Source organism: Meleagris gallopavo, chromosome 1 (genome assembly GCF_905368555.1).
Source record: "Meleagris gallopavo chromosome 1, MGAL_WU_HG_1.1, whole genome shotgun sequence".
Lineage (NCBI taxonomy): Eukaryota > Metazoa > Chordata > Aves > Galliformes > Phasianidae > Meleagris > Meleagris gallopavo.
Window position 1 is genome coordinate 87376864 of NC_139404.1, and position 27114 is coordinate 87403977.

General features: G+C 38.0%; 1 protein-coding gene across 2 annotated transcripts in view; it reads left to right on the forward strand.

Moving 5' to 3' along the window:
• Nucleotides 1–27114, forward strand: part of NECTIN3 (nectin cell adhesion molecule 3) — a 62597-nt gene that overhangs the window by 1404 nt on the left and 34079 nt on the right. For both annotated transcript variants that reach the window (XM_085239566.1, XM_085239557.1), the window contains exon 2: nucleotides 20670–21008. In XM_085239566.1, the coding sequence (XP_085095692.1) occupies nucleotides 20670–21008 (339 nt within the window). The remainder of the gene's footprint in view (nucleotides 1–20669; nucleotides 21009–27114) is intronic.

Below are 27114 nucleotides of genomic sequence, written 5' to 3' on the forward strand. Positions count from 1 at the left end.
TAGCTTTCTGAAATAGATGATTATTACTAATTTAAGCCTAAAAACATGTGTTTGCTGAAGAAACTATGTGGAAATTGCATGTGTTCTCTCTGTCCCTAAAGAAAGGCGGCTGTGGGAAAGACAGAAGGGTGGGTCTCAGTGTATGGTGGGTTGATTCAGAGGAAGAAAAGCAGTTTGCCAGCGCTTCTTGCTTTGACGGTGAGCCTGTGGCCGTTACAGTTTATTGAGACTTAATGTGCTTGCATGCGTTTCTGTTGCGCTGAATAACAACTGCAGTGCTTCATCACGACACAGGAGTTCTGCATGGCTAGGAGGCTGCTCAGGCGAGAATCACTGGGATGCTTCCTCCTTAGAGAAGATGAAATGCTTGTTAAAGAAGTAGTCTAAAAGTTGAAGCGCTTATGCAGAAATTTCTCTTTGTTGCTCACAGTGAATATGTCTTGGCTATGGAGTTAAGTGTCTGTATCAGTGTCTGTCTTATTTTTTTTTAATGGTTCATGAGCTGTTGTACTACACTGCTGCAAAAGTAACTGAAACAAGATGTGCTGCCTTACGCTGTGTTTTCAGGAGCTACTTGGCTGAACACTGTAAGAAGTGCTATAGATCCAAAGAAGTGCTGCTTTGAAGTGCCTTCAACAGTTAAATGTTCTACATATAAGACTTTAGAGTACTCGATCAATAGCAGACACTTTTTATTAGTATTTGCTTGTATTTGTTGCGAATTGTCTCCTATATTAATAAGGTGCCACATCTCAAAAACTCTAAGATTTGAAGACTTAGCTTTCAGAGAGATGGTAAATACCTTGCACTAGCACACTGCTCTCTCCCTTTCATGAATTTGTAAAGGTTGAAGAACCACCAAAATCATCTAATCCAAGCAACAACTCATCACCACCGGGTGTTGGGGTGACTTGTGCTCCTTGGAGGTGAGAAAGCTGGAGCTGCTGGCTTGATATAACCTTGCCTAACTAATTGTGCGTGTAAAAATGTGAAGATAGCTGTAACAATGAAGTTGAGAGCTGTGTCATGTGGCAGCTTACTATTTTAGTCTTAATGAGTGTAAATGAGACGTCAGTCCTCCCAGATTGCCTTTGGCATATGTGAACTTGACCGATAACACTTCAGAACATCTGTCAAAAGTTAGAATGTTGTCTTGAAATAATGCTCTTGAAGCAGAGGGTTTTGATGTGTGATCTATGGACAGAAGGGGAAATCTTCAAGTACAAGTGACCTGTGGACTGTGAGGTCAGGAGCAGAAGAAGATAGATTTTGGTTAGTATCTTACTGCTTAGGCAACTTTTCTTCCTGCCCCTGAAATTCCTCACGGTAGTTTTCGTTATCTCCCTAACTGTCACAGGTAAGTATAAAGGGAGAAAAGTCTACACAGTGAATGTGGCTTTTGAGGATGCTTATGTCATCTCGTGTGAGTATGCTTCAGTTGTGATGAGATGTTGACAGAACCCAAAGCTGCTGATTACATTTGATCACTGTTCTTCCTTCTCATTGGTCAGTGCTGTAACACCTGCAAAAGGCAGAAGTGGAAAGAGCACCACCAAAAAACCCTAGCGGAAAAGCTCCAGTATAAAACCAAATTTTTATGAAATCACTTTGACAGTCAGAGGTGCTGATTTGATGTGCAATTCCTTAGAGAAATATTACCCCCAAATAATCAAATAGGAAGGAAAGGAGAGAATGCATGTGGAATCTGAAACGACTTCTGGATTTTTGATTACAGATAGAGCTGCATTAGTAAATACTGCTTTTTCAGTAAGGTGTTGAGGTGAGTTCAAGAAAACAATGGAATGCCTTTTATGTACATCAAGGGAAAAAGTACAGTGTTGTTTAGAAATTCATGTTGGAATATGTGTGGGTTTTTTTTTTTTTTTGGAGGTGGTGGGGAGAGATGTGTTTTAGTAGATCCAATAAGGCAATGTTAAGAGGAGTAAGGATAGCATACAAGGGATTATAATGGTTGCAGAGGGTGAAATATTGATCAATTATGTGGTAGGTTTGGAGGTGTGAAACTCCTACGTGAGGAAATGGAGCAACAACTGCGCTGGGAGAAGTAACTTACCTCAAGTAGAGGGAGAGATCAATCTGGTTTGTTTAGAATCAGCTAAGGTGGAACCAGAGATTTGTCCAGCTCCTATGTGGAGAAAACTCTACTTAATATGCAGTATACAGTTTTGGAATAGTCCTGAGCTCTGCTCTGTTTCTGAATGTTTGTTATTGAAGAGCACTTTTACAGCGTGGTAATTAAACTCATGTAAAAAGGAATGCAAAAAGTAACCGTAAATGCTAACATCTTAATGGAATATATCATATTGACTTGACTGCTATTTAAATTTTGGAAGATTTTATATTTGTAACGTTGCATGAAGTAGTGTCTGAGTTGTTCTACCTGAAAGAAGTGATTATAAAATTTGTATGGACAGGGAGGAAGCAAGTGGTAGGTTTTATATCTGTCAATGTCAGAGCAATCAGAAATCTTAAGATGAATGAGAAGCAAGGGTACCAAGTATTGTTCTTGCTTCTGGTGTGCAAGAACATTCCTAAGCTTGTTGAAGTGCAATTTAATGTTATTTTGAGGTGTTAAGATCTGAACACTGAGTACTCTGAAAGTATTGTGATGGTTGTTTACCCATTAAAGATTGACTCATTTCTTGATTCAGTGCTTCTCTTCATCGCCTCCTTAAGTAACTTAATCTTATGTCATGGAGTATGAAGATTATGTTGAACAAACGAGGATTCTAGCAGGACTTATTTCTTGTAAGACTAAGCAACCTTTTCAGAAATAGTCGGGTTTAGGTTGTTATTTTCCACCCCTTTGTGCAGCATTGCTCACAGAATGGTATTGGGAAACAGGACTGTTCTGTTACAGGAGGAGCGAAGTCTGTTGTTGTCTTTACAGAATATCTGTACCAGCTGATTATCTTTTAGGTGCTAGTAGCTTTTAAGGTACACAGCCTTGCAGATTTAAATGCGTTGGCTCGGGAGAGGGCATGAGGGTATTCTATTTCGGTAAGCAGTGTGTGAAGCTAATGAGAAGATGTTCTTAGAGCCTGCTGAGAAGTTGAAAGCTCTAGATCTTCAATTTCAATGTCTAAGCTGCAATTTTTGAAACAAAATCCACAGTGAATAGAAGTAAGGTGGCTGAAATGCTGGGTATACAAACTGGAAAAAGTTAGTCTTGCTAAGCAGTGACTACTTGTAGTGCTCCAAGTAAATGTTCATGGGGTTTCTTTGAGTTAACTCAGTTATCTATTGGATAGCGGTAGACATCAGAAGCATTACATATTGTTGCTATAGAGTTAGTCTTGCCCTGTTGTCTTGCAATAGAAGACAACCTTTGTTTGTTGTTTTTTTTTTTTATGTGCAAACCAGATGCTCTACTGGAATCTATGACTATGACTACAGACTGACTAGATAAATCTGCAATGAGCTGAGAGCACATATTAGTCTCCATATTTAAAGGGGATTATAAAAAGGAGGGGACTCAACATTTTTCAAGGGTAGCCAGTGATAGGGCAAGGGAATGGCTTTAAGTTCAAGAAGAGAAGATTTAAATCGACTATCGGGGGAAGTTTACTTAGAGAGAGTGGTGGGGTGCTGGAACAGGCTGTCCAGAGAGGCTGTGGATGCCCCGTCCCTGGAGGTTTTCAAGGCCTGGTTGGATGGGGCCCTGAGCAGCCTGGTCTAGTACCAGATGTGGAGGTCGGTGGCCCCACCTGTGGCCCGGAGTTGGAACTTGATCCTTGAGGTCCTTTCCAACCCAAACCATTCTATGAGTGGTCATGTTGTGTGCTTGTGCTGTAGTCCTGGTTTATTTCATCTTAAAAGAGGAGCTCTGTGATAAGATTCCTTTTTGCTAGTACTATTTGTAATCTGATTTCTGCTTTCCGGCTTTGAATGGCTATATTGTGTTAAAGGATGCTTAAAGGATGTTTAAATGTTTTTTTTTTCCTGATGACCACTTAACTTTGTGGTATATAGATACTGATACAGAATTTCTCATGAGGAATTTCCTTAGGACCTAACTGGCCAGATTTTCTCAGTTGCACTTGAAGAGCAGCTATAAGTGCAATTAATTAGTTACTCTTATTTTATGTCACTTGTTACAAGGTTTTGTTCTTGTGTGTGGGGGGGGATGTGTGGGGTTATTTGTATAAGTAACCTATCTAAAAATGGTGCTTATTTAGGGAACAGTGGCATTCAGTGCCTCAGAGACCATAACCAGGAATACATTTTCTTGGGAGGATGATGAGTTACTGAATTAGGCACGAGAGAGGTTGATCAAACCTCAATTTATAAGCTAAAAGGACTGTAAACACTCTTCCTGTGTTCTGAGTTGGAGAGAATGTTGTGTAAGTCTAGGGAAAAAAATTCCAAGAAGAGTTAAGGGAAAGGTAGGAATAGATAAATGTAGATGAAATAGAGGGAATTAGATGGGAATGAGTTAAACAGCAAATCACGCAGTAATAGGCAACATCAGTGAAAACAACTCTTCCCAGTCTATAAAGGAAGAAGAGATGAAAAAGTTCTTAGCTAAGAGCTTGTCTTCCTCCCCTGGATGTAGGGGGCAAAAAGTGTAGGTGTGGAATAGCAGATGGCAATGTGCTGCAGGCATGTATAAGTCAGGCTCCTAGGGAACTCATGACTACTAGCTACTTTGGGTTTGGAAAAGGTAGGCTTGTGATTGCTGCCACTTGACTTAGCGTGTAGTCTTATGGTAAAGAACGTCAAGCACAGCCCAATGACTTCCAAGTCAAGTTGAAACAAACAACTTCCTGAAGCTATCAAATAGATGAATCCTTTGTTATTTTTCTCCATTTCTTTCCTTTCTGTTAATTAGCTTTTAAACTTTGGGCTGCTTCAAATGCTTACTGATAAGCTTGTCAAGTTTGAGTTACTAGTAGAGTAAAAAAAAATAAGAGGAGCAATAAAGCACTACTTAAGTGCTGCTGTCTTCTATCCAGCTCCCAGTGTTTTCCCAAGTGTGGGAAACCAATCCAGTCAAGTTTTCACATCTGGACACTAGCAAGAAGGTCACTGTTGGATTCAGTAGTGGAAATAACAAGCTTTCAGACTCTCCTCTTTAATCACTACTCCATTCTTAAATATTTTTGTCCTTTCAGCTTTCTCAAGTAGTATATGGAAGTAAAATAATTTTTAATGTCGTAATAAATACAATAAGATAGCATGTCCTTACCTTCTCAGCACTAAAGCCAGTCAAATGGAGTTTATCTAGAGTTGACTGGAGTACTAGAATTTCTTAGAGCAGTGGATGGCTCTTGCTTATTATTTATTGTTCCTCCTGTATCAAATTTTCATTTAAGATACAGATGATCTTTCTCCCCTTTTCTGTGTCAAAGTTATTATTAAAGCAACACTTCAAACTTGTCTTCAGTATCTTCCTGCAGTTAGTCTGAACTTTCTTTCTTAATCCAGTTTTTTTATGGGTGTTCTTTACCTACTTCTGTTGCTGCAGTGCCACTCATGATGCATGTGATTAAGCTGAAAACTAATTATTGTTGGGACAAGCACAGTTATGAACACCCTATCGGGTGAATGGATGTTGGAGATAATATTTGTACTGTACAAATGCACCAGACAGTCTAAATAGTACTAATTCTGTGCATTAACATTTTTGATGCATTTCTGTTTTCCTAAGAAACAGAAACAGTATTTCTTTATTAAGGTACTTAAGCATTTATCAGTAGAGCTAAAGAAAATAAACGAGAATCTGGCTATGGGCTTACTACTAATCATTTCTTATGAGGTTTCTGAACACACTGTTGAAACTTTCAGTGTGTTGTCAGTAGCTGAGATAGCATGGAACAGCCTCTTCTGCTAGCCAGCACATGCAGTATAACAACTTACTCAGGATATTGTATGTAGGAAGAAGTTGACTAAAGATAGGTGGCATTCTGCTGTTTCAGCAGTTCATGGTATCAGGTGTAGTTTAAATGTGTGCACCTAGCTTATGTTTAAGAAAGCTGTTAAGTTCAGTGAGTATAAAATAGGTTTTTGACTCTTGCAAAATGTCTTGATTATCAGTTGATATGTCGATGTTTTCACAAATATCTAATAACTTACATTGCCTTCTGGCAAATAGTAAGTTAGTCTTGTTGAAGAAATTGTTTTGTGTAAGCTTCATTTGGGACTTCGTAAAAATTCTGAGTGTTGTGTCTCTCAGAAGGAGGCGAGGATTGTAGAACCCAATGGAAATGCAGTGGAAATTCCCTTGGTTGATAAATCTCAAGAGCCATTTTGTAATTGTGTTTCCAGAGATTTAAGAGGCAGGTGTGCTACACTTAGTGTAGGTGTGCTAAGCCAGTATAGTTTTAAATAAGGTGAAAACTAAGGGAAGTGAAGAAAAGGAGTTACGGAGTCGCTGTGATTTGAGACTGAACTGTGAAGAGGTCCTGACCTGATTGCTGCAAGTATATGGGACACAGCTATGGACCAAGGAATAATTATTATTATTTACTGCAATAGAGTAGGAAGGCTTTCAATGAGACTTTTAAAAATGTCCTTGTAACCAAACTGTTGAATACTTGATGCATTTTATAGTCTACTTGCCTAAAAGAAATCTGTATGTACAACTGGTCTGGGAAAGTTTTGATCATGTACAAAGGAAGCTGTTGGCTTTCCTCAGGGGTCTGTACTAGGATGGTTTCATACCAGCCATTCATTCAAATTGGTAATGCTTCCATCAAGCTTATGAATGATAATAAACTGGGAGGGACAGTGGGTATTCTGAAGGCTAGGGCCACTTGAGTGGGAGATCTGCAGGCTGAAGGAATGACTGGCAGAAACGTTATGGATTTCAGCAAAGACAAATGTGAAATTCTCAGAGAGAGGAGGATGAGTTGGTACAGCAACAAGTGTGGTGTGTACTGGCAGAAAAGTAGCTTTCTAGGAAAGAGCTTAGGGATGCTTGTGGGTTAGCAGTGTGTGTTTGTGGTGTAAAAGGTGAAGAGCATACTGAACATAGCCAGTCAGTTGAAAAAAGTAATAATTCCCTACTATTCTAAGCTTCTGAAGCTGTACTTTGGAATACTGTATTTACTTCTGTATGCAAGGTACAAGGCAGGTGCTGATGCCTCTGTGGAGGTCCATTGAGATAAGGAGACTGCAGTGTGTTGTGTATGGAGGGAGACTGAGAGTGAGGGGATTTTTTTCAACCTTCAAAGAAGTCTAAAAGTATGTGGTGGGAGGAAATAATAACTGCTGGCTGTAGTGGCAGAGTGCAAGGGGGGGGAAGAAGTGACAGGAAAAAAGGCTTTTCTTAAAGGTGCTCAGGGAAACAGCAAGAGACAACAGACAATGTACAATGAGAGAAATTCTAATAGCTACATTATTTATTTTGTTATTTATTATTAGCAATGTTTTTTTTTTTCTACAACACAAATGGAACACTGAAACATATTGTGGAATCTCTGTCCTTGAGGATATTGAGAACCTGACTATGGTATGACACAGAACATGATCTGACTTCAAAGTTGGCCCTGCTTTGAGTTGGGGATAGGGCTGGATGACTTCCAGAAGTCCCTTGCCTTCTAAAAGAGCCTCATATTTTGTGCATGAGTAGGTAGGAGCTTGTGTAGTGTAGTTGCTAGCCCTTGAAGTAATGTAGAAGTGCTTAGAAGTCTCTTTCTATTAAGCTTGAGATGTCCAAGTGCAAGTCTGAAACTAGATTTTCTTTTAAAGCTTTTTCACTTGTAGGTTAAGAATTGCTAAAAGCTTGCTTGAACATTGGTTCTCATTGTTAACCCCCTGAAATAAGTAACAACTTATAAGGGTTTTTTCGCCACTTGACTGTATTTCTTCTGTTAGTTCAGTAAGTAGCCAGTAAGACATACTACAGCTGAGAATAGTGCTGGCAGTGTGACAAATACTGAAAATGTACTTTGGCAGTTGCTATAAAGCATTAATTTGTTTGGCTATCACTAACTTTAGCTTACTGTCTTGATGCGTATTCTGTATTAAAAGGGTTAACTTCAGGACTAATTTGCAGTTGAGGGTGGCCTTAAGAACTTTCAAGTCAGCGATGTAGGGGGCAGCAGGCATTTTCATAGCTCTGTAATGTAACTGGTAATTCATCAGATCTTGTCATGAACAGAGAGGATCTAGGTATTATATTTTACAATTTGCTGCTGCTGAATGTGTTCACTTTGTTTTATAATAGGATTGCAGTTGTTAACTATTGGCAGATAACGCTGCAAATTTCTAAGTAGGTAGAAATGTGGAGTCGATGCTTAGCTAAATCAGAAGTTCATAAAGATAGCTACTTAATATAGTACAAAATGCAACTTAATTTCTCTTTCCCTAGACCTCTGTTCTTCCTAGGATAGGTGTTACATGCCCATAAACTGACAAGACTGTGTACAGACAGGGAAGGACTGGATGAATAGTTTCCTCCTTAAGGGAATTGAGGCTTTCCTGAGGATTGCAAGTCTTGCTCCTTCATCTAGAAAGCCATTGCACACAGTACTCCTCACCATTTTTTTTAAATGATTTTTTAATCCATGTGGAAGGCGGAGTTATAGGAACACGGAATGCTGAATATTTAGAATGCTGAGTGCTTAGAACTGTTGCTATGGGATTCCCAAAACTCAATTGATTTTTAAGAAATTCAGAAATCCTATTTGTACTGGTTTCTCTGTTAGATTAACCTTAAACTTTCTGGAAGTACTGTGTACTCTCAACACCAAATTCTGCTGGCATTCTGAGTATTCCATGTGCCTAACTTCATTAGTATTGGACAAGCCTGTCAGAGTAGTGGTGACTCAACTGTCCTTTGCAAAAAATGTCAACTGAAAGGCATTGGAATAGCTTCTTGCTTAAGAAAGCTTATTAACTTGCTGGCTGCTAACTGGGATTAGTCTTGATAGGGATATATCTTAAACTGCGATCACAGCACTTCTAGTCATCAAATAAAAGACATTAAAATTAGTTTATGATTTCATTTTATGCTTTAACTTTGTTCTTTGCATCATAATACCTTTGCATTTTGTGTAAAATGTCACTGGAAGGAATATGATAGGTAATCAGGTTCTTGTAGGTTTTGAAGGCATTTGCAGATCTGACTTGATGTGAAGCCTTCAGAGACATCGCCTTTGGATCCAGGATGTTGTGGAGAGAATGTCTGGTCTCTTGATAACCATTCACGCAGATATCCCTGTGGTCACTAGTGATTCTTTCAAGGGTATTCACTGTAAGCATAGAATGACCCTCAGTCATAGAATCATCTGCTTTGGAAGGAACCTGAAGGATTATTTAATTCCAACTCCCTTTCCTATGGCCAAGGTTGCCACCCATCAGCTCAGGCTGCCCATCCAACATGGCCTTGAATGCCTCCAGAAATGGGGCATCCACAGCTTCTCTGAGCAGCCTGTGCCATAGCATCGTCACCTTCTGAGTAAATTTTTACCTGACATGTAAATTTTTTCCCCTCTTTTAGTTTAAGACCATTACCAGTTGTCCTTTTACTATCAGACTCTGTAAAAAAAAAAAAAAAAAAAAAAAAAAAAAGTTGGGTTCCCTCCTGTTTATAAGCTATGTTTAAGTACTGGAAGGCTACACTGAGGTCTCCCTGGAACCTTCTATTTTCCAGGCTAAACAAGCCCAGCTCCGTCAACCTTTCTTCATAGAGGAGATGCTCCAGCCCCTGATTGTCTTTGTGGTTGTTCTCTGGACCCAGAGTGTGAAGGACATGGTGCTTTTGTAATCTGAAGTGCAAACCTGAGGGACAAAAAGGAAATAATTCAAGAGGGATGTGATGTGAGAGGCTCCTTTTTTTTTTTTTTATTCCCACTTGAGTCAGCACAAATAATGACCCCATCCCTACTGCATAGGTGCAAGTGCAGCTATTGTGGAAAGCAAACTGGATGGATTGCAAATCTATGCCAAAAGAACAATATAGCTGGCCAAAAAACATCCAGGAGATGTTTGGGCTATGCTAAAGACAACTTGTAGAGCAGGGGAGGGAGCCCTCAGTGCTGCTTGATGGGAGGAGGTGGCAGAGATGGATCCAGGCTCCCTTCAGATGTGTGAGGAGAAATAGACATGCTGGAGTGTGTGAAATTCTAAGTCAATATAAGGGGAAAAATAGATGCTAAAGGACAATCGGTTACTGAAGCAGATGCCCTAAGTGCTTGAAGAATATGATTGTGGTAATAGGCAAAACTTGACTAGATGAGATTCCATATGTGAAATAACTTTAAATCACCATTAGAGGTTGTCTAACTTCTGATGAGCAGTGTATTATGAAGAAACCTGCACATAGGAGTTCTCATGTTTATGGTAAGGTTTTTTTTTTTAAAAAAAAAAAAAAGCATTTGTAACAGCATTAAATACCTTTTCTGATTAAGGAGTGGAGATGCTTGGAATCTTGAAAGAGATGTTGGGAGGTTATTTTTCTGACCAAGCCTTCAGTTAGCAGTTGCTGCTATTTGCTTTTTCTATAGAGATTCATATGGTGGAAACTGTAGAGCTGGGTGGTGCTGGTGGGCAGTGGGATTTCATTCATTGTATTTTTTTTGAGTTGGAGGTGCCCTTACTCACTTGGTATGGGTAGCAAGTAGTTAAATTTGAATGAAGTGGATTGCATAGAAGCAGTGATTGATTAATGAAACAAGTTGGCTAGTATAGATGAATGTTGAGTGATGCAACTGAGGCATCATTCATGGAGTGGAGGAGTAGGCTTGCATACATTATGGCCTCCAAACTATTTTTGCACTTGGAAACAAGATCTTGAGAATGCAATGGTCAATTCCTTGAAATATAGTGGCCTTATGTTATCATTAAAAGGGTGTTGGCAGGCAGGGCAGCGCCAGTATGCTTACATATAGAAATAGACTGTTTGCCCATTCTTCAAATACTGTATTCGGTTTTGCTCCCTTGGTCATAAAAGCAAACAAAAAGCAAAAATAAAACACCTTAGGGTTGAATAGACTAAATATCAAGAAGAAACTCTTTACTGTGAGGGTGGTGAGACACTGGAACAGGTTGCCCAGAAAGGTTGTGGATGCCCCCACTCTGGAGGCATTCAAGGCCAGGCTGGATGGGGCTTTGAGCAACCTGGTCTAGAGGGACCTGTCCCTGCTTATAGCAGGGAGATGGAACTAGATGATCTTAAAGGGCCTTTCTAATTCAAATCATTCTATGAAGTAAGTTCAGGGAAAGATCAAAGGTATGAAAGTGAGCCCCTATGTTATGCAAACAAAGACTTTTCAGTTGAGGAAAAGATATGGGAGAAGAGAGAGGAAGGTTTATTATTGTATCAATGAAATATTGAGTGACTTTTGCTTCTGCGTGTGGCTGTTCTTGGTAATTTTTCTTGGATGAGTGCATAAACACAGGTTTTCTGTTACAACAAACTATGCTACTAGACTGCCAGGTCATGAGGAAGTACACATGGAATGAACGGAAACAGTCACAGTACAGGTCTGCCGTCCTTATCAAATGGTCTTCCCATTTTTGCAGCATTTCTGATAATGATAAGAAGATGAGACTATGGAGACGGTGTCAGTGCTTTTTAACCTCTATGGGCATACTCAGTAATATAAGCGTTCTTATTTGGCAGTGTATGTAATTCAGGACCTCTCTTGGGTTGTGTTCTCTGAGAACAAAAATGAGTTCTTGCAGTTCTTTCTTGTAGATAATACGTGAGGTGTTTGAACATGCTTTGTTTGCTTTGAGACTCCCTAAACGGCTAATACCTGTAGTATGATGTTCAAGGTGAATTTCAGATCAATCCTGACTGATGTTACCCAGAGCTGAGTGTTTACATGAAATGTTCTAAAGTGGCACTTGCAATTCTTGAAATATAATTACTGTATGTGTAAACTTGCTGTAATTTCCAGCAATCCCCTGCTACTTGTATTTGTTCCTGCTGACTACTGTTTTAATTTGGCCCCGTTAGAATTTGGAGTTGTATCTTATTTCTTTAGACTTAATGTGTGTGTTTTGTCTCTAACACGGTTTCCTGGCAGCCCTACAAAGATACAGAACAGAGGCACAATATAGTTCTGACCTTCCTCTGTATTTGTTAGCATTTCAGTTTAAGCTGGATGCCACGTAGGAGAACCTCTGCCTTTACCTTCTGGTAGGTTTGTCAGGACTGTTAACTCATGTTGTTTTAAAAGGTTTTGAAGATGTAGAAGTACTTAAACATTTCCATCAAAGATTTGAGTGGTAATGTGAAGAACTTCCCTTGTAATTTCCCTTGCTTTTTATTTAGTGTTTGTACCTAAATGCTACACCTGAAATTAAATCACCTTAAAATGGGACTATGAAGTATTTAGTTTTTGGGCTGGAACTGGAATACACAACTGCAACAACGCTTTTATTAGTGTATTTGAGGGAGCAGGACTAAGGATGAGATCTTTTCCTCTAGTCCTGTTTTTGAGCCTGACTCAATTCCTGGAAAAAGGGTGTTTTGTCTTGCTCTTTAAAAGTAATGGAATTGAAAGTTTTGTCTGTTTTAAACTGAGGTTGGAATGTTTATTGTGGAAGACCATACAGCTGCCTTGTAGATTGCCTCAGTCATTAGTTTTGTAAACATCTGAATGCTTAGTATCAGAGTAAACACAAGTGTCTTAATTTACAGTATACTAACATACACAGAAGACAATAGTTCAGGAGTGTGTTAAGCAGACGGTGAAGCTAATGTAGTTTAAGTTGAAATTCCAGAGCAAGTTTTCAAGTTGCTGAGGCTCTGTAAACATTATTTATGAGTAGTTGGATTTAAAGCTTTAACCTTATAAAATTGGCTTACTGAGACTGTCCTTGACAACTCAATTTGAATCATGAGCTTAACCTTTTTTAAGAACTTAGCTAGTATCTTAGATTGCATTTAATTTTCTACTGCCTGATACAAAAGGTCTTCAGAGTGTGTAGAAAGCAGTATAAAGGGCTGTATGAGGAGTTAGCGTAACTTGTGCTTCTGCTTTAGTTTCATGTGAGGAAAAGCCCTGTGAAATAAGAATGGTGGCTTAGACGTGGACTTCTAGCTATGGCTGTATAAGTTGAGATATATTATGTTAAACAGAGTTTAAAATGACTTGGTATTTCATTGGAGTAAAACAGCACTTAGCAATAGGTTACTTTGCTTCCCATGATGGAAGATATCCATCTAATGAACAAAATGCTTCATGGGTTAGTGGGTGTTAAAGAGGGGTACAACTGTGTAACTTGCTGACACGGGGGAAAAATGTTAAGGTCATCAAGTTTGTAAATGAAGCTATTTGTATAGTAGTGGTTTTTGTCCAGTGTTGCATTATCTGGCCTTCTGAAAGGAGGGAATGAAGGAGCTGCTAACACCAGTCTCTTGGTGGAATGGTGTGATGCATTGTCAGTTCTATTCTTAGGAGCAGAAGGTGGAGGTTCAAAGTAGCTACAAATTCTTCAGAACATTCTGTGGTAATATTAAACTGAGAGTTTATTTCTTGAGCTACAGTTGTCAATTAGACATGGTGTTCCCCTTTTTGCTGTAGCCCTTGTAAACATGTGGGCTGTAGCTCCTAGGGAGTGCTGCTTACGTGTTGGAATTAAGACTGGAGTTCAGTTTGGGTCCAATTATAGATAAAACAAATGAACATTTAGAACTTAATCTACACATTTGAAAGTAAAGAATGCAGACAGCTGCATTAGTGCTGATACATCAGTACTGTAGGAGAGATCTAGGAATATGCCATTATTTTCAAAAGTTTGGGGTCCTTTGAACCCTATTAAAATGAAGGGGGGGAGACAAAATAACTCGTGAAGGTAGGTAAGGGCAGAGTGAATTTCTTTTGCCTTAATCCAATACTTTTCCTTCTGTATACCAAATTTCCAAGTCTTTGTCTTATGGTAGGCATTTCCATGCATATTGCACTATTGTGATCAACACTGAGCAAGGTTTAAGAATTCAAAGACAGAAATGACATACCTGTATTTTCTTTTTTTCAGAAAAATCTTCAAAAAAAGGAAGGTGAACTTGGGTAGTGAACATAATGGTCATAGAAGCCTACCTCATCCTTCATTTCTGCTCTTTGCCTACCTTGTTGCAAAGAAACTTCACTTACAAAGTAGCTTTCTGCTTCAAGAAAGGTTGTGACAAAGCAAGTGATGCTGAAAGAGGAATAAGGTCATGTTAAAATAGTAGCTCATTGGTGTACATTCAGGTTTTTTTTCCTGAGGACATGGTTAACAATTTGAAACACAAGCTGATGTTGAAAAAATTTGTGCTGCCTTAGTTCTGATCTTTTTTTGATGTTGTACTTTGTGTTCTCTATACTAAAGATGTGCACAGACTTCTTCCCAACAATTTAAACATGTAATTTTATAAAGCCTCAAGTGGTGATTTCAGGTTTACTTTCTGTAGAGTCCTTAAGTGCTTTGAATCTCTAGCTAAACATATCTTAAAGTGCCACCAGAATGTGTGGCTGTGCTATTGTTGCCACTGTTATATTTCTACCTGTAATTGACTAAACAAGGGATAACCTAATATGGGAGGTTGGTTCAGAAAAAAATAAGTGATGTTTTTAATTATTTTCTAGTGTGAGCTTTCTTAGGTAGCTGATAAACACTGATGCAGTGGGGAAATGACTAGAAGAATGAAACTGGTCTTTTGTTAGCTGAAATTAGGCTGACCTCATGATGTTTAGTCTGACCTCGAAACTGTTCTGTGGTAAGTTCTGCTGACTAGCAGCTTGCTGTCACTGAAATAGGATGTCTTTATTGTTTTGGTCTACTCTTGATTTCAGTTCTTGTTTAGTTGCTCTATGTGTTAGTGGGTGCTAAAGCAGGATGCATCCTTAACTTTCTGGATAACTTGCTGATGTGGGGAGACACTGTAGGCTTTCTGGTCTTGTGGTGTTTGAGTCTACAGTCTTGTGGAGCCAGTTGAAAGCTAGTGCGGAATAAGTGGCTAGGAAGTGGCAAGGTTGTCTGTCGTCCTTAGTAGTGTCAGACTACTAAGTAGGTCGCAGTTCTTTAACAGATAAAAAAAAAAAAGAGCGTTTCGGTAATTGTGTTTGACCATTCCATATAGAAACATCTCTATTCGGTTTATGGATAACAAAGAAATGTGGAGACTAATCTCTAATGTAATAGCATGAGCACTTTGGTGTATTACGGTTGCTATATTTTCATGATCCTATTGTCTATCTTTTTTTTTTTTCCAACTGATAGGAAGTTTAAGAATTATCAGCTTTTATCATCATGGTCAATATTTGGTAGCCTCAAGTTCTATGGCTCTTAAAATCTAAAAGCAAGTTGTAGATTCTTTAAGCAGCCTAAACCTGGAGAGTTGTTGAACTGAATGTGAATCTTAATTTTAAAATTCAGTCAAGGTTTTCTTTTATCTTGGTTTAAACATATCTAGGCACAACTAGCTTATGCAACTTGGTCTAATACACTTGCAGTACTGTGCGTTGAAATCTGCCCTCAATTTAAATGTGATACCAAATGTGATGGGAAGAATGAAGAGAGATACTGCAGCTTGTTTGGGAAGGGAGCGGTGTCAGATCTCAAAGGGCCAAAGTGCTCTTCCAGAAGGTATTTTAACAAGGAGTTTATGCTTTCTGTTCCTGCTTTTACAAAGGAGCTAAGTCTGTAGCTTCAATTTTGCAGTAATATGCATGTTGAGACTTCAGTCTGAGGTAGGACAGTCCTGGAGCATTAAGTATAGAACCATGACTAGTAAAGGAATACTGATTTGTAAGTCCTCAAAGGTTGTAAAACTGGAGATGAGAAGGTCTGTAGTAGTTTGAGAAGCTCAGTTGATTGTCATTTCCTGCGTGCATCTTAAGATTTATCTGTGAAGTAGATTGAGAGGATTACTAACATGCTTATAAGTAGACTGGGGAAGCGGGTACTTCAAGTTGTAGATCAGTTTTGAGGGAAATTCAGCTGCTTAAATGCTGTTGCTTTTAGAGGCAGGGTAGTTTTGTGCTAGAAATGAGGTAATCTGATCAGCATGGGTCAGTGCTGGAATACATTAGTGACAAACTCTAACTGATCAAAACAAGGTAAGCTCTTGGTCTGTTGCCTGTACAATCTAAATAGTAGGATGAACACTCATTAAAGGATGAACACGGAGACAAAGGTCTAGCTAGCAAGAGCCTGTCTGACTGGTGCAAACAAGGGATTTTCCAACACTTGTACAGGCCAAATGATGTAATTACTTTGAAAACTTTTGCATTAACAGCATTGGATGCCATCTCACAATAAGATACTGAAGAAATTTTTTGTAACCCATCAGTAGGAATTATCTATATGGTAGTGTCTTCAATTAGACGAGTTGCAAGAAAAAATCCTGTGCTCAAAAGACATCCTGGAATGTGCAACTTGTCAGTATATATGATTGAGGAAATCAGAAGGGAGATTAAAAAAAAAAAAAGGAACTTCTGAGAGAAAAGAAAACTTATCGGCAACAGATTTGAACATAAAGAGTAAACACAGTAATATTTGGATTTGAGCTGAGAGTTTGCAAATCAAGATCTCAGTTTGAGTACTAATTTTTTCCTTTAGGGATGTTGAAAATGATGGTGAAAATCCAGCATTTTAAGTATGCAAGCAAAGGAGGTTGTATTTCAGTCTTAAGTTTTGAAAGGAGAATAGCTAAACACTGTATCTTGTGTATGGGTATCTTCAATTTAATTAAGGAGATAAAAAAAAAAATGTGGCTTTAAAGTGACTTGTGCATTATAAGCTTATAAAACTGTGTTTTGGAGTAGACATGTGACTTGCTCACTATTTAACTACAGTCTTTGAGGAAAACAGATTCTTGAATGGAGGTATTTTGTGTCAAAGGAAATGCTAACCTTTAATAAAGAACTTTGGAGTCATGGAGAGCCCTGAATATCAACATAGTAATTAACTTGCTAGTTTAAACTCTTACCTTGATTGTTCAGCAACCAAAAGAAGTTAAATAATGATAACCAGAGATATGAATGCAAATAGACCATGTGGTTGTTTTCACTTGGATTTGGGAAGGACAAAGTAGGCTTACAGATACGAAAGACGATGATTCTGAGAACTATTAAAGTAATTTGTAAAGAAATGATTTCTTGGCCTAGGAGGAACTGCAACAAAGAATGCTTGTCGATTCTAATAAACTTTAATGAGTAATTGCTTTCATTACCTCTATGTGGTCTGTTTGGGAGGCAGCCTATTGGTTTTTTTAAGAAGCTTTATAGCCATCCTAGGCATAGCATCAAAACATCAAGTGATGCATGTAAGACTTAGGATGCCATACTTCAGAATCTTTTCAGATGACTTCAATAAACTCTCTTCAGTATGCATGCTCTGTTTTAATCTGCTCTATAAACAGAGAAGGTGGACAACAAGAGCTTCTGATACCTTTAAGTGCTCTTCGACACTAACTTGGATGTGTGATTGTCTTCCTTTATTTTAAAACAGGTGGCTTTAGTAAGAGTTGGGATTTTTGCGTGGAAATGCTTGAGGTAGTGCCAAATCTGAGTTACTGTGGTTAACACAAGTTCCCTGTCAGTAGGCAGTAGAACCTCTTCACTAAACAAAATTTATGACTTTTTTAGTTGCTTTGATTCATTTAACAGGAAGTGCTAATTTCATTTATTTTTTTTCTCTTCAGCTAAGAGGAGATGGGCATCATCAGAACATGACCTTAAAAGAATAGGAAGGAAAATACTGTTGCTTGAAATATGAAACTGACTGTGTAATATCCTCCTCGTGATGAAGTAACTGAAGTCTGGTTTTCCTACATGAATTGTTACTTTGTTGGGATCGGAGAGTCTCACACAGTCATAACTTTTCTTTTATGTTCTGCTCAGACCCAGCATTCAAACACTAACAAGACTACTTAAATGAGAAACACAGGTTTTCATGTTTTAACAGTTTTTTTCCAGTAAAAGATAGGCTCAAAACTTCCAGTGCAACTTTGTTCCATATAAGCCTATTAGATGTATTCCTAAAATCGTGCATTAACTGTTAGGTTTTGGGTGACTTTATAATGATGAACCTTCTTATAATTGAAGAGAGCCTGCTGGCTTCCCTGGGACTCAGTATTCTCAGCCATGAAAACATGGAGCATGTCCAAAGTAAACACACTTACTCTTGCTGTAAGATGGGTGTTTGCAATTGAAGTGAGTGACAGTCAACAGTGAAAGTAGAATATTGTTTGATAATGCACGTGGAATTACAAAGAGAAGTTTTGTGCTGGATTGCACTGAGTAATGTATTGCAGTCTGGAAAAGAAGAAAGTCTTCTATGTGAAATCTCTACAACAATTTTAATAGAAAAACTGGATTAGTATAGGTGAGTTGGTCTTGTATTTGGAGTTAGAATGTGTCAAAAGACAAAATAAACATGTAAAATTGAGGGTAGTGTTCTGTTGGCTCTTCTCATGGAACAGGTAAATGAAGAACAAAATATAACTGATGAATATTCTGTGGCTGCAGCTCTACTTGAAGTATCTTCCTGAAAGCCTGTAAATCTTGAGAGCGGCAACAACAAAACTTCACTGCTAAAAATATCTATGCAATCAGTATAAGAAATGACAGTGTTCTCAGTGCACAAATGAGCTGTTGGAAGTACTGGTAGTTAAAAAAAAAAAAAAGTTCCTTTTCACTACTCCAAAGGAGGAGTAATGGCTAGTTGAGTACCAATGTGTAATATGTATTTTCCTAAAGTGCCATGGTCATCTTTATGTAGCTAATGCCTCTGATTATTAGAAGTAGACTTAACAAAAAAAAAAAAATCCTGACGAAACAACAAAAAATCTGAACCCAATTTAAATGGAGACAGAACAGCTTGTCTGCTACCAAGTAGAATGGGTCTTTTTTTAATGCTGCGGGAAGTCTAAGCAGCTTTCATATAACTTTTCTTCAGGTGCTTTTCTGTCCTAGTAGTTTGTTGCAGTTAATACTGCTGATTGTTCTGTTAATCTTCAGTACAGAGTAAGATTCAGTGCAAACTGGAACATCATGAATGGGTAATTTCTGAACAAAAATATTTTCTTACATTAATGGCAGTACAGGTATGTATGTTCTGAAATATATTAGTTTATATTTTGAGATTTCAGAAATAAAGTGTGAGCCTTCTATATAAGGTAAAATTGTTATCTTTCAGAATTATCTTTCTAATATTTCACTTCATGCTTAGATGTAATAATGACAAGTTGAGAACGATTTGAAGAAAAGTTTCAATTAAGTGTTCGCATAGGCACTTCAGAGAGGGCAGCATTCTCAGTGATGCATGTTGATTACGAAGGTGTGGAAAGAGTAGAGGGAACATTCTTTCATTACTTGTAGATTAAAAGTATTAAATATTCTCTTCCTGAAAGTTGTTTTATTGGTGTTTTGAGATTTCTGACTGCTTTTCCCTTACCATCCTTTCCCAGTGACTGGCCTACTAGCTGTCTTGGTTTCTAGTTCTGTTTTAGTTTGATTTATTTGTGCTACTCAGTGTTTTCATAGAATTCCTGACTTATTTCAGTAGTATACCGAAAGAAATCTTTATCTAAATCTTTTAATCACTTCTTTAAATTACTTCATTGACTTAGCTATTACTTAAGCACTGAAAAATTGTTGTGAAATAGACACCTTCCAAGGATGGATTAACATAAAGATGTATAGATGTTTTTTTTCCAGAAACGGGATTTCTATTTTATAAAGGTTTATTGACTAAAGTGGTAGTTATTGTATCCATTTGAATGATTTCTTTGCATATGAAAACTGGGCTATTAAAAGTTGAGCTGTTACTGAGAAAGTTAATCCAGATATAGTCTGGGTACTGGTTTGACAACTGAAGAAAAATTGAAGCATGCAGAGCAGTTAAAATAGTGCCTTGAGTACACTTGAGTACAGTAAAAATAAACACTGTGGACTAAGACTTTGCGGGTTGGTTTTATTAGTTTACCTGAAGAATGGATGTCTGAAGTTGCTGGAGCATCTGTTTAGCAAAAGAAGTTGAACCTGTGTTTTAATGAACTTTGCGTGGTTAAAAACTGCATTGTCTGGTGGGTTTCTTTCTTGAAAGGAGGTGGTGTGTGATGCTGAAGCTACAGCTTGAAGTGTTGTAGCTACTATTGAAAGTATTGTAGGCCTTAAACAGAAATAAAATATAGTATGAAGATGTAGCACCACAGTGTAGCACAAAAATTGCATTTGTATGATGATGCTTATCTTTATTGGGATTTAGGATCTATAGGTATCATAAGTGATAAAAGGCTTAAATTATGCCTTTCTTGTTAGGAGGTCTTCATTAGTGTCATCTCAAGAAAGCAGAAGTAACTGAAGTATTTAAATTTTCTACCTGATGCTCTAGATCAGTAATCAAGCTGCAAAAATACCATGTTGGAATGTTTTCCAGTAAACATGAACATATACAGTGCTTATAACTAGTTAACTTCCTGGAAGATCAGTATACTAGTTATGTGATCTTCACCTTGCTTTATAGAGAGCTGCATTTTGACGTTTGTGTTCTCAGAAGTATGACTGGCCTATATTCAGTTTGGTTTCTCCTGAGGCAAGCTTTCGTAAGTTCAAGCTGTGTTTCCACATGGCTGTGGATCAGGTAAAAGAATACGGTTTCTCAGAGGAAAGTAGGACTTCTCTTTGTAAAAAGCAAGCTAAACGATGAAGAGTTAATGTGAAGACCTTATTATGTACCAACTAATACTTGTGTGGTTTTTTTAGGTGCCTTAGCTGGACCAGTTGTTGATCCACATGTGACAGCAGTTTGGGGGAAGAAGGTTGCACTGAAATGCATAATTGATGTAAATGAAACAATAACACAAGTTTCTTGGGAGAAGATCCACGGTAAAATTTCAGAGACTATTGCTGTTCATCATCCTGAATATGGAATTTCTATTCAAGAAAAATACCAAGGAAGAGTGTCATTTAAAAACTACTCACTTACTGATGCAACAATCATCCTAAAAAATGTAAGCTTTTCTGATGCAGGAGAATATATCTGTAAGGCAGTTACATTCCCTCTTGGAAATTCACAGTCTTCAATAACTGTAACAGTATTAGGTAAGTAAACTTAAGGAAAAGAATTGGAATTAGTAGCATCAACTTATTAATATGTTGCGTCTTTTAACCTAATTGCCCTGCAAAAATCTAATCACTCATCTTTTGAAGCAATAATATTTTTGTATTCTTACTATCTTTGAGGATGTCCTATTGGCCTTGCTTCTTTAAGAATTTGTTTTGATTGTCCTGATGCTTAGGTCCTTAATAGGCATCTTGCTAATCCAGATATTTGGGCAGTGCTTTTTAGCTTTTTAGAATGTAGACTTGGAGACAATACTGATTCTAGGGATCTATGTGTGTGCTCGCTGAGAAGCTGTTGAAGACAGTGTTAGTCTTCATTCCTTCCTAAGTTTGCTGTTAGTATGGTAAGTTAATGACATTGGTTGGGTTTGTAATATAAATTGTTTATTAATTAATGTTAATTAATGTTAAATTAATATAAATAAAGTATACTCCTTGCAAGTATAGTTGCAAGTAGAATTATTCAGACTATTTCTGGGAATTCAAGCCCTTGTAGAGTTGTGTAGTTATCTAATGTGAAGCTTATATAAAACTTGAACTTAAAAAGTAATTTTGTCTACCTCACTGAGAGTTCTGTGTTGTTGTGCTTGTGTTCTGTTGGAAGGACCAGTACTGAATACCGGGTTCACTTAAATAGCTGTGCAATATGAAGTAAAACAATTACTTTGGCCTAATGACTTAACTGTTTGTTATAACTTTTATCTTCTAACAGTAAAGTTATTTACATATCCATTGCAGGTACTCAAGTGCTGTTTTGTTCAGCAGAGCTGACCTTCAATGACTCTTTCTGTATATAAGTTTTGATTTTTAGGATATTCTTGGTTTATGATGTCTTCCAAAATAGTTGAATGCCCTATAAAATAAATCAGATAGATGTAACATAGTATGTAAACTGGCTTCCACCACAAGGTGGGGCAAAATAGATGCATCAAAGCAAGTGACTTAATCCAATTTAATATCATTAACTTCTTTAAGGAAGCTTTGTTTGATGCAAAATATGTGGTCTTCTGATTCTTTCCTGCCTCTCTTTCACCTGTTACGATTTTGTATGTGACAAGCAGTTACATCCACGGTTACTAAAGCAGTCTCTCAGCTTTTGGGTTCGTCTCTATCACTAAATGCTGGGAGGTTCTTATTGCTATCCCTCATCTTTTCTGTTTAGTCTTACTCTTATTTTTTTTTCGCACCGTACTAGTAGCTAGTAGTCTATTTTTGCCCCTTTGAGTCTTGTTTTTTGAAGAAGCATGAAGAGTCCCTGCAACTTGGAAAGCAAATCTATGGTTTGTGTGCTCATTGTTCTGCATCTGAAAATGTAGGACTGTGGTCCTATATAACGTTTGTTAGAATAGATGAAGTATAGTATGTCAGGTATAGCGGTCTTGGTCATGGCTTTTTTCTTAATGATGTGGATAGCTACTGATTGTTGTAAGCTTGTCAGTGGCATGGTGTCAACCTCTGAACTTCAAAACCTCAACCAATTCTTTGCAAAGTTAGTAACAAACATGTGTATTTGAGAAGTAAATCTTCAGCAAAATACAAACTGTTATGGAAGTGGGATAGGGGTATTAGAAGGATAAAAAAAAAAAATATAGGTCAAGCCCCTCCTGACAGAAGTGAATCTAATATTTTTCTTCCTTTAATTTGCTGTCTTAACTGCTTGCATTTTCATCCTGGTTAGCAGGTACTTAGCTTACACACAGGGCTGGGTAACTTGGGATTGACTCTGCCTCAATGTTTTCTGTTCTTCTGACAGTTTTTTGCTACAGTGATATCCAGAGTTGAGTAGTAAAAGCAATAGGGGAGTGGTGGTTCGGAGTGGTCTTTGGGGTTTCAGTAGCTTGAGTTTAGCTACCAGAAGCTCAGGTCTGTTTTAAGGCATAGAATAACTCCAATCAGAACTTAAAATCCTGATGTGACTTAATCAGCTTTATTTTGACTGTTTTCCTGCTGTTCTAAAAAATTGTTCCATGAGTGATGAAAGTCCAGCTGAGGCTGAAACTGGTTGTTTCCAGTAGAAACATCACCTTTTTACCTCCTGGTTCCTATTTAGTAAGAATTGATTTGCTTACTATGTATAGCAGGCACATTAATTTAATCTAGTAATAGGTGCTATTAAAATGCAAAGGGGAAAAAAATAACTACAAGGTGATGTCGTATTTTGCCACAATATATTGGTCACTTAAGTTGGTGTTTAGAACCTCTATCTTATGTTCTTAACCTTAACAGATGTAAATGCAGTAACTTTGCTTAGTCTATTTGCTTAGCTTAGTATTTTGTTGCTTTAAGGAAAGGCGCTATAAGAGGAGAGGTAAGATGAAAAAATGTAAATACTTTTTGGGTCACAGAGGCTAATTAATCTATCTAAAACTATAGTTCTTTAAGCTCATCTTCTATTAACTAGAGCAAAAAAGAAATTTGTATGTCAGACTGTGTTGTGTACTTTCCATTTCTCACAATAGTGACTAAACTGGTCAAAATGGTCTTTGAAGAAAGAAGAGATGGTGTATAGCAGAGGTACTTCTGTTGCTAGCTAATCGAATACTGTATATGATGATTAAAATAATTGGTTTGGCTTTTATCCCACTGTCTTGCAAAGCTAGAGTTCAGAATTGCAAAAAGCAAAGGCAAGAACTGAGAGAAGGAAGATCTGCCTTCTGTAAGTGAAGTTCAGATTTGAGAAGATCTAAAGAACCTGAAGGTGCACAAGTCCATGGGATCCATTCATGGGTTCTGAAGGAAGTGGTGGATGAAGTTGCCAAGCTGCTATCCATCATATCTGGAAGATCATGGCAGTCTGAAGTTCCTACTGACTGGAAAAGGGGAAACATAATTTCCATTTTCGGGAAAGGAAAAAAGATCTGGGAATTACAGGCCAGTCAGTCTCACCTCTGTGCCTGGCAAGATTGTGAAGCAGATCCTCCTGAAAGGTCTACTTAAGACACATGGAAAATTAAGATGAGGTGATTGGTAACAACTTCACCAAGAGCAAATTGTGCTTATGAAACTGGGTGACTTTTTACAATGGAGTTACAACACCAGCAAATATAGGGAGAGCAACAGAAACCATCTACTTGTACTTATGCAAAGCATTTGCACTGTCCTGCATGACATCCTGAATAGGGAATGGGCTGTATGGTCACACTCAAAGCTGTGGTAAATGGATCCGTATCCAAATGGAGGTGACAAATGGCATTTCTCAGGGATCAGTGTTAGGACTGGTATTAAATAACATCTTTGTAGGCAGTGTGGACAGTGGGATCAAGTGCACCGTCAGCAGGCTTGCAGATAAGACCAAGCTGAGCGATGCAATTGACATGATAGAAGGAAGGGATGCCATCCAGAGAGACCTGGACAGGGTTGAAAGGTGAAGTCATGAAGTTCAACAAGGCCAGGTGCAAGATCCGGCACCTGAGTCGGAGCAATCCCAAGCACTCATACAGATTGGGTAGAGAATGGCTTGAGATCAGCCCTGAGAAGAATTTGGGGGTGTCTGTTGATGAAAGGCTCAACAGGAGCCAACAGTGTGTGCTCCCAGCCCAAAAGGCCAACTGTCTCCTGGGTTGCATCAAGAGAAGTGTGACCAGCAGATCAAAGGAGGTGATACTGCCTCTCTACTCTGCTTTCATGAGACTCCACCTGGATTACTGCGTCTAGTTCTGGGGCCCTCAATACAAGAGGGCATGGGAGTTGTTGGAATGGAACCAGAGGAGGGCTATGAGGATGTTCAGAGAATTGGATCACATCCCCTATGAGGACAGGATGAGAGAGCAGGGGCTCTTCAGCTTAGATAGGAGAAGATGACAGGGGGACCATATAGTGGCCTTCCTGTACCAGAAAGGAGCCTACAGAAAAGCTGGGGAGGATCTTATTTTATAAGGGCATGTAGCAACAAAGAGAAGTGGCTTTAAACTGAAAGAGAGTAGATTTAGACCAGATATTAGAAATTCTTTACTGTGAGAATGATGAGATACTGGAACAGGTTGTCCAGCAATGTTGATACCTCCCATTCAGGGCCAGATTGGATTGAGCAGAATGGTGTAGCGGGATGTGTCCCTGCTTATAGCAGAGAGGTTGGAACCAACTGATGTTGGAAGTTGGACTAGATGACCTTTGAAGATCCCTTCTAACACAAATTATTCTATGATTTTTAAGCTTGAGTAATAAGGTACTTCTTGTTCCTCAAGAGACTTACTCTTAAGAATGACAAGCAGGATTTAAAACCTGTGAATCAAATGAGCTGCACATCACAGAGTATTGAAAGTGAATTTACATCTGCCACCTTGGATACATCCCCAGACACACTGATGTACAAACTAATATGATGAAAACTTAAAGGAAGGTGGATGTCTGTATGAAGCTAGCTGATGTGGAGGTGGAGAGGAAGTAATATTAAGAATACTTCTTTGGAAAAATTACTAGGTACATGTAGGTTATGATGAAAAATGGCTTGACAGTTCCCAGTGTCATGTTGTGACTAATTAATTAGTGAGTTTAATGGTCAGTCAAAATAAGTTTGCATTGTATTCATGCCAGTTACATCCAGACCTTCTGCATACAGTCAGAGAAATATTTCTTTCAGAAAAAGCAGAGGAATCCAACTTCCTTGTAAATCCAAGAAACCTTGTACACTTTCTCTCTAGACACTGTTATATTGTCTTTTTGTAATGTGTGAGAGCTTGGTTAATGGTATCTGATGATTCATGTGTGTAATATAAAGCTAGAGTAGGTAGGCTTAAATTAGGTAGCAATTGTGAAACAGAAGGATTGACATGAGCAAATGAGTTGAGCATTCCTAAGTAGGTGCAATTTCATTTAAATATGACAATGGCTTATAACTGAAATGTAATCAAGATTGTGCAATGGCTTCCAATATGTGTGACCACCCTTCTTCAACACAAACAAGGTAACCCATGCCCATTGACCTTTTGATACCCTGTATCAATCAGTGTCTCTAACCTCCTTGATTATTTAACTGGGCTAATGGGGAACTGCCGCTTCCCTTTCATTCTTATACTTTGGAAACAGGTCCATTCTGCTTTTGAGTCTTTGTAGGAATGATTTTTTCTCCCCAGGTAAATATTGCCTCCACCATATTTTCTATTTCACTTAAGCAGAATATGATCATAGAATCAAGTATAATGGGGCATAGTATTTCTAATAATGGTGAAAGCAGCTTCTCTAATATTCTCTCAGCTTCTTCTGTGCAACATCTGCTTTTGGTCATCCTTTTTCTAAGTTTTCCAATGTGAACAGCATGACTGGGAGATGGCAGTAGAGCCTTGTAATTAATTATTCATTCAGAAGATAATTTTCTTAAGCTGTAGGTAAAACAACCTGAAAGGCTACAGAATGAGTAGCTGGGTTTCTACTATTAATTGGCTTTGGTTGCTGGAATGGAGTAATTGTGAATGATAACCAAATGGGCAGCTAACTCCTTTGTATTTCTTTTAGTTGGTATGTAGTTCAAAAGCCATGATTTATGGAAGATGTAACTAAACACTTAAAAAGTATGCAACAATAAAGCACCCAAGCACTTTGGACTAGAAAGAGCTATATTTTATCAAGATGAGTAACTTACCAGTTTAACTTCTTATTTCTGGTGAGTGAAGGACTAAGAATTACTCTGTCAGCTGAGGCTGTTTAGTCTTAAAAGTATCAGATGTCACCTGAGAAAGGAAGCTTACCACTTGAAGGAAAGTTAATATTAGGAGAAACTAAGCTTTTAAAATCCTGTATCCTGTTCTTTGGCACTTAATATTCAAAGACAATTTATTTTAATGAGCTTAGTAAGTGAAGCATCATACTGAGTAATCTGTTCTGGGTTTAGAGATACACTGTTAGACATGTGAACTAATAACTACTCCTTCATAAATAGTGGGGAAAAAATTACGGAGTTTCTTCTTCAAGGCAAGTTCGAAGAGATGAAATAGATGAACATTTTTGTTCCATCTGAAAGTTTTGGTGAAGAAACCTAATACTAATGGTGAAGCTTTTTGATTTTGCTATGATGGAGACCTTATGATAGGGGGATAAGAGGGGCTTGGAGGATGGTACATTAAAGAAAGCTTCAATTCTCAGTGTCAGG